At 41.4% G+C, this 8,760-nt stretch overlaps 1 protein-coding gene across 1 annotated transcript in view; it reads right to left on the reverse strand.

The window, feature by feature from the left end:
• MFN2 (Mitofusin-2) overlaps positions 1 to 4,267 on the reverse strand; it is a 28,593-nt gene extending 24,326 nt beyond the window's left edge. Inside the window, exons 1-2 of the mRNA XM_051209048.1 lie at positions 4,052 to 4,267; positions 3,889 to 4,012 (exon numbers count right to left, since the gene is read on the reverse strand). Of these exons, the coding sequence (XP_051074470.1) occupies positions 3,889 to 4,012; positions 4,052 to 4,235 (308 nt within the window). The 5' untranslated portion in view covers positions 4,236 to 4,267. The remainder of the gene's footprint in view (positions 1 to 3,888; positions 4,013 to 4,051) is intronic.
• Positions 4,268 to 8,760: the final 4,493 nt, after the last annotated feature.

Raw genomic sequence — 8,760 nt, forward strand, 5'->3', positions numbered from 1 at the left:
CTTCATAAGATAGGCCAGATAGACCTTATACCATCTTAGTAGCTCGTCGTTGGACTCTTTCTAGCATATCTGCTTCATACTTGAAACAAGGACACGCTGCTTGAATCCCGTATTCTAAATGTGGTCTCACATAAATCGGGTATAGTAATCTAAACATTTCATCATCTAAATACTTGAAAGACCTACGAATTGACCATAATACCCTATAGCCTTTTGCAGCAGCAGCCTTACAGTGACTAGTCGTTTTGAGATCATTGCTTAATATGACTCCCAAATCTTTATAGTTTCTTGCTTTGGGTAGCACGAATCCACGTAGTGTATAGTCATACGATTCATCAGAGTTATTTAACTGTATCACTACACTCTTATTAGGATTTACTTCTAGTGACCACCTATCTAACCATGCCACCAATGAGCTAAGATCGTCCTGTAATACTATCCTATCCGACATGCTATGTATGGGTCTCCAAATCTTTATGTCATCAGCGAAGAGTAGAACGGGTGATTTTGCTACAGTTGGCAATTCATTTACATAAAGTAAAGAGAGAAGAGGACCCAGGATTGTACCTTGGGAAACCCCACTTTTTACAGGTAACCACGAGGAGAGAGCCCCATTAACCCTTACCCTTTGTCTCCTGTCATGGAGAAAGCTACTTATCCAATCGACGACTGTATAATGGATTCCAAAACGTTCTAGTTTGAATTTAAGACCACAGTGGGAAACCTTATCGAAGGCTTTACTTAGATCCATGAAAATCACATCCACAGGAACATTCCGATCTTTTGCAACAGTACAATCTTCTCTTGCAATGAGAAGATTTGTCAAGCAAGATAGGCCTTTCCGAAAACCATGTTGTGCCCTGGAGAAAAGATTTTGCCCTTCAACATAGTTCATAACGGCTATCCGAATGATTTTCTCCATCAGTTTTACAACTGCACTAGTTAAGCTAACGGGTCTATAGTTACTAACTAAATCCCTACTCCCAGCCTTATACACCGGACTTATTATGGCGTCTTTCCAGTCTCTAGGAAGTCTGGCCTGTCTCAGAGACATGTCGAATAGTATCGCTAGTGGTTCAGCAATTTCATCTGATATGGCTTTCATAATCCTAGGATGAATATCATCAGGACCACTGGACTTATCAGGTTTGAGATGCTGAAGTAGCCTTAAAACAGTATCTTTCTCAATGACTACCGGATCCATCAGCGAGCCGTCACGGTCGCGATGAATCGTTGGTCGTTCCTCATTATCGATAGAAAACACTACTAAAATATTCCGATAAAGCTTCAGCTTTTTCGGCATCATTCTCTGGTAAGATTAACGGAGTATCTCGTATCAAAAGTGATGGAATTCCATCACTTCTCTTAGTTCGCCTTTGTATATACGAGAATAACCGTTTCGGACTATATCTAGAATCCCTAACCAATTGTTTTTCGTATGATAGTCTAGTCTTACTTATTAACGCTTTACAGGCATTCCTAACCTTACAATAACTGGATCTGTATTGTTCTAAGCCAGTAGAGATGAACATATTCCAGTGATTCCTCCTTTTTCTAAGGAGTTTCCTGACCGTTTTAGTTATCCATGGTGGACTGTTATTCGGTCTTCGCGGTACCAGGTATGGTATGAACGGGTACGTAACTAGTCTTAATTTACCTTTAAATACAGACCATGCTTCTTCAACTGATATGCTAGTATCTACTAGCCAATCTGTCTTAGTAGCGCATTCCTGAATGGCTGATATGTTGGCTTTCCATACATTTGGGAGAGGTGTAACCTGATCGTATAACATGTCCCTAGTTCTAAACGCGAATGACAAAACAACGTGATCGCTGTTCACTAACGGTGGGAGAATATTTAAGTCGACAATATCCTCAGTCTCAATAGTGATTACCAAGCCCAGCAGAGAAGAACCCTGGTTAACACCAAAACGTGTGGGTTGGGATACATGCTGTACTAGTGCATGCTCCATTATTGTTATCAGGAACTTGCTATCAGAGGAGTTTATAGATCCTTCTGTGGTCATATCAGTCCAACTAATATCAGGTGCGTTAAAGTCTCCTATTATCAAACATCTGGTATTTTCACTCTAAGGATGAATGTGCTCTAAAACAAAGTCATCAGCTAGGCAGATTGGGCTCCGATAGATGACACCTAGCATAAATGTACTACATCCTATAGCCAACTTACAGCTAATGACTTCACAAGTGCCGCTATCATGGGATTCGCTAGTAGAGGAGCGGATATTTATGCTATTGGCTATGTGTAACAGGACGCCGCCTCCTTTCCTACATCTATGTCTATCACTCCTGATGCAATGGTATCCGGATAATTCTGGAGTAATGTCTAAGTCATCGACTAACCAAGTTTCTGTCACTGCTACTATGAGTGGCTTTAACCTGTCCACTAATGCTTCTAGTTCATAGAACTTATTTCGTAGACTACGAGCGTTGGCATATAAAACTCCTAAGTAGAACAGCCTATCCACACAGGCCTTGGTAGCATTCGCCTTCAAGACCTGACTATCTGAAAACCCACTAGCCGGAGATCTTCCTCGCCGTTTTGCCGAGGGGTTTCAAGCTCAGCTAGTGCTTTCTTCCTTTTTATTCTATCTTCGAGAGATATGTCAGGTCTAACTCGGATGTCAGAATTGTCGTGACAACGAGCGCTACTTAACAAGAGGTTCCGTTGCTTCTCCGATCCTAGGATTACCTTAAGGAATCTGCATGGACGGGGTTCAACATTGTCCTCGGTCCTCTTGCCTATTCTTACCAACTTTTTAACCTAAACTCCTTTGGAGTTATCTGGTAAAATACTACGAATGTATTCTCCTAGCTTTTCTAAGTCATGCGCGTGTCCAATTTTCGGATCAGGGTCATTTGACTCCCGCAATTTGCTCACAATAATATTCGATGTTATTAGATTTTTCTTCTCAGTTACGCCAGGATGGGTTTCACTCTTACGATCAGATCTTGGTAGTGCGATTTGTGGCTCACAATTTGAGTCCACCAGTGAGTTACTAACTACCTGTGTACTGCTTACAGCTTTTTTTTCGTTTCGTTTCCTACGTACCGTAGTCCATTTTTCATCCCTCATAACACTGGGACTATTTGGAACGGTGACTGTTTTATCCAGATCTTCGGTTCCCACTAAAGGTGCATTATTAACAATGTCAGTACTAGGTGGTACTACTCCCCCTGTTAATATCAACGAAGATTTCACTTTTACGCCGGCCAGAGTCGGTTGTTTGAGGCGTCGCGTAACAACACTGACACATTCGTCACTATCAGTGCCCGTGTTGTCGTCGCATATGCCATCATTCTTTTTACAGGCCAAAGCCAATAGGCTCATAGCCTCCTGTATTAGCAATGCCTTGTTGGAACAGCAAAACATGCAAAGCCAATGTGAGTTAGGCTTCGAACATCTTTTATATGCAATGGGACTTAAACGGGTGCACATTTTGTGGAACCGTTTATTGCATTCGTCACACTGCATTCCCTCCTCCACAGGGAACAAACAGTTTGGTTGTCCACATTTGTGGGTACTACCAACCATTTTAGTCTGATCAAGGTGTAACACACAATATGATCACAGTATGAACCACAAGACAAACTCTAGCAAGATGTCAAACCTTAACTAAAGTACTTTGATACAGACCAAGAATGCTTTCGAATGTAATAAGGACACAAGAGCCAAAAAGCTCAATAGAATATCACTTTAGCTGTAGTAGATTCAATTAAAGTGTAAGTCGTAGTTTTGATACGTAATTTACGATCAAAACAGTTAACTAATTCAACGAGAAACAATACCACTGTCCTTTTTAGATAGCGCGTCTAAAACCTTTCTAGTCCGTAATGGAATGTCTAATAACACGAGGAATACCTTACCTCCCGAAAAAAGCACACTTCATTTGATTACGAGCAATAATTTCCTGAATATTACGGATTTTCTGGAGATGGTGTTCAACTTCAGCATGAACTCCTTGTCCGATAAGTCTGGCAAACCTCTCTTCTGTAGTTAAGAGTTTTTGAAGTTGGGTACAAAAATTACCTTCACTTTGTTCTCGAGTAAATTTGTGACTTTCAGACACATAACTTAAAATATCTTCATATATAGAAGCTAGTTCCTTTTTGGCTTCTTTGAATTTATTTAGGTGAGGATGGCTAAGCTGACGCCGAAGGCCTGTCATTTTCTGACGCAGTTCACTAGTTGAATTATAAGGATACGACGACATTGCTATCAGAACACATCCAAAAAGTAACGGCTTATTTGAAATACGTACATGTTCAGTCTTCAGTCTTCAGTAATAAGGATAGTAGGTTGGTGAACCTGTATTAATCCTGACACATTGCTTTCCAGTGAAGGTCCAGCTTCTCCTTGAAAATGTTCACTGATGGGGCTGATACCACTTGTTCGGGTAAGACGTTCCAATGATTGACTACTCGAGAAAAACAAGACCCCACTTTAAGTTTATTAGATCGTGGTTCATAAACCTTCTTGCTATGGCCTCGGAGATTATTAGTGCTGGAGGGAGCAAAAAGATAAGATATATTAACACCCAAATCATAATTAAAGATACGAAATGCCAGTATAAGGTCACCTCGTGTCCTACGATACGACAAGGAGAAAAGGTTTAGGCGTTTTAAACGCTCATCGTAAGGGAGTCTAGAAAGACCCTTCACTAATTTCGTTCCCACACGCTGGACACGCTCAAGGGAGTTAGTATCCTTTACCAGACACGGGCTAGCTGCTTGGATACAGTACTCTAAATGTGGTCTAACATATATGGGATATAAAATTCGAAACGTTTCCTCGTCAAAAGATTTGAACGTTCGGCGAAGTGACCATAACGCACGAAAACCTTTGACAGCGGCTGCTTTGCAATGCGTAGTTGCTTTTAAATCATGACTTAATACTACTCCTAGGTCTTTATGCTCTTGAACGCGTGGAAGAGGTTTACCCTCAATAGTGTAATGGTAACTATTACCGTGACCGATGTGCATTAGTACACTCTTCCTGGCATTGATTTCTAAGCCCCAACCTCGAGCCCATCTAACTAAATCGTCTAAGTCAACCTGAAGATCCAGATGGTCAGCCGCACTTTTATCGTTCTCCAGATTTTTACATCATCCGCAAACAATGATGTCGACGACCTAAGTAACAGCGGTAACTCATTAAAGTAGAGAAGGAAGAGCAGAGGACCTAAGATGGTGTCTTGGGGTACACCAATTTTGACCGGCTTCCAATCGGATAGCGTTCCCTTGACCCTCACTCTCTGTCTGCGGTCACATAAGAAATTTCTTATCCACTCATGTACAGTACCTGTTATTCCGAAGCTCGTGAGCTTCTGCATAAGACCTACGTGTGAAACCTTGTCAAATGCTTTGCCAAAATCTATGAATATCACATCGACAGACAGACCTTTATCTAAGGTTGCTGTCCAATCCTCTCTCGCATAAGTAAGTTAGTCAAGCATGAACGCTTGGTACGAAATCCATGTTGCTCAGGAGCTAACAGATTGTGTAAATCTATGTGGCTTAGCAACCTAACCCAAATTATCTTTTCAAGTAACTTAACGACAATGTTAGTTATACTGACAGGCCGGTATTTAGATACGATCTGTCTCTGACCATCCTTAAATATAGGACTGACTTTAGCGTCTTTCCAATCTCTAGGGCGTTGAGTGAGTGAAAGAGACATGTTGAAGAGTGTCGCGAGCGGTTTTGAAATAATGTCCGCAAGAGATGACAGCAGACATGGATGTAACCCGTCAGGGCCCGGTATCTTACAAGGTTTGAGGTTAGTTATCAACGGAGGGACAGATTCCTCAGTCACCTGTACAGATTCAATGGTTGGTATCTCGGTGTGAGTGGGACAAGCATTTGTTACAGAAAACATAGAGTACACTTCGCTAAAATAGTTTGAAAAAGTCTCAGCTTTTACTCGATTTGATTCAGCTAGTAATTCTGAATTTTCGTGTAACAGCAACGGGGGAATACCATCACTACGTTTCATTTGCCGTTTAACATCAGAACAGTCGTTTCGGACAAGTACGGCATTCATATGCCAACTGTCGTTCGTAAGTAGTTGGTACCCACGCTTAAATGATTAGTGACCTGTCAACAAGAATAAGTCCCAGAAGAGTTTCCTACGCCTTAACAGCCTCCGAGTTTCCTTATTTATCCATGGAGGGCAATATGATAGCTTACGTGCTGACCATGGGATAAACGGCGACCTCACGGACTCGAATGTAGCCTTAAACGTATCCCATTCGTCTTCGATCGATCCATCCGCGTCGACTGGCCAATCAGTCGAGGTAGCACAGTTTCAATTAGCTCGCCAGATATTGGGACGAGGGGGAGTAGATACAAATTGCATACCATGTGTCCTAAACTTAAAGTAAAGTACAACATGATCACTGCTCACTAGTGAAGGAACGTGCTGAACATCAAAGACATCCTCACAGTGGAGGTTGAGGGCGAGGTCCAGCAGTGACGGATCATGTTTCAAGTCAATATGTGTCGGTTTTGCGATACATTGTACGAGTGCACACCGAATAACGGGGCTGTAAGCTCTATCCAGTTGATATGCGGTGCGTTGAAGTCCCCAATGATGAGACTACATTCTGCCATACTCCAAGAACAGATGTGTCTTAAATGAAGTCGTCAGCAAGACAACACAGACTACGGTATATTCCCTCTATAGTCACCAACCCATTTCTAGATCTAATCTTGCAACATGCTACCTCACATGAACCACTAACACGAGCCTCCGATGTGACTGATTGTATACGAAAGTGATTCCTAACGAATAACGTTATACCTCCCCCCTTGCGACTTAAAACTATATCACTTCTAATACAGATATAGCCTGCAATGATGGGAGAACATTCTATATCTATGGTGAACCAAGTTTCTGTAACAACAATTATATCGGGACCCAATTCATCCACCATCAGACTTAGCTCGGACGTTTTATTTCTAAGACTACGAGCGTTCGTGTAGCACACACTTGAGGTGTTTTGGGAATCATTCGTTCTGCCCATACAGGCCTTGGAAGCATTGGCTTCCAAGACCTGACTACACGAAAACCCTTAAAGGTGAGGTTGGTTTCGTCATTTAAGTTGCGCGTTCTTAACTCCGCAAGGGCACTCTTTTACTTGATTCAATCCTCAAGCGGCCAATCTGATCGAATACGAATATTTGAATCATGAGTTTTTTGTGCGTTTTTCAATAATATATCTCGTTCTTCAAAATTCCTGAAAACCAGCTTCAAGATCCTTCGTGGTTGGGTCTCGCCTCCAACCCATTCACCTAGTCGTATTACTTTCGTGATATGTACCCCTGAAACCTCTTCAGGTAGTACATTTCTTATCACAGATTCCACTAACTGCAGATCGTGTGAGTGTCTTTTAGCAGGATCATTGTCTTTCGACTCCTCTGGATTCCAAATAATTAAACTAGGGAGGGGTTTAGCTCCTTTTGAAATCGTGTTCGCGGCTTTTGGTCGCGATGTTTGATCCTATGTATTAACTACTGGCATCTTACGATTAGTTTTTATTGTAACAGGGTCATGTGAGTCGAGCAAGTGTCTCACAACAATGTTTGACGATGCTTTACTCTGGGACTTTGGTGGATTAGTCTGTGAGTCCACCAAGGTCTTATCAAGTAAACGGGCATTAGTTTTAGCTATCTTTCCTACTCTTCTGCGTTTCCGCGTCATCCATATTCCATCAGTCGTAGCATCTACATTAGAACTACTTGGGACGGTAATTGTTTTGTCTGGATCACCGGTCGCTGCTGTAGCAACTTGGCCACCAATATCTAATGACGTTTCGCTCATTGATTGTTTCGAGGTAGAAGGTTGAATTGCAGGTTGCACAGTTGGATGTCTGGCTTGTGCCGTGACAGCACTTACGACACTGACGCAATCTTCACGATCAGTATTCTTGTAACCAGTACAGCCCTCGTCAAGCTTCTTATTAGCCAACGCCAGGAGGCTAATTGCTTACTGGATGAGTAGTGTTTTGCTCGAGCAACAAAACATACAAAGCCAATGAGAGTTGGGCTTTGAGCACCTTTTATATGCAGTGGGGCTTAATCGGGTGCACATCTTATGGAACCACTTATTACACTCATCACATCGCATCCCTTTCTCCATGGAGAATAAGCAATATGGGTATCCACATTTATGAGCAGAGTCATCTTGAAATTCAACTACACCGGTAACACAAACAGGGCATGTAAAAGAATTCTCAAACTTTAACTTAATAAATCAAGTATAAGTCGACCAAGCATGCTTTGATGCAATAAATACACAAAAGCAAAATCAAAGCACTCATTACAACATCACTTTAAATGAAATAGATTCAAATAAAGTGTAAACAGTAATTTTGACGCGTAATTTACGATCAAAACAGTTAATTTAACTCAACGAGAAACAATACCACCGCTCTTTTAAATAGCGCGCCGGTCGAAATTTTCCACACTACGGTTAAGCGTTTCAGTATTTGTCACCGTAATCAGTAACTAGAGTTTTCATTTGAGGTCAGACTGAATGTGTGCTCAGTTGACTTGTGGACAAATGATGGTTCATGATTTATATGTTTTCAAGAGCAAAAGTACTTACACAAACGGACTCTTGATTAAAATTCTGATAAGGACTTTTAACAACATGAGTTGATTGGTTAAGGGTTAGCCGAGAACATACAAGTCATGTCAAAACATTATACATCAAGTATTCATCTACTTTCCTATTTT

This window comes from Schistosoma haematobium, chromosome 1, assembly GCF_000699445.3.
Source record: "Schistosoma haematobium chromosome 1, whole genome shotgun sequence".
NCBI lineage: Eukaryota > Metazoa > Platyhelminthes > Trematoda > Strigeidida > Schistosomatidae > Schistosoma > Schistosoma haematobium.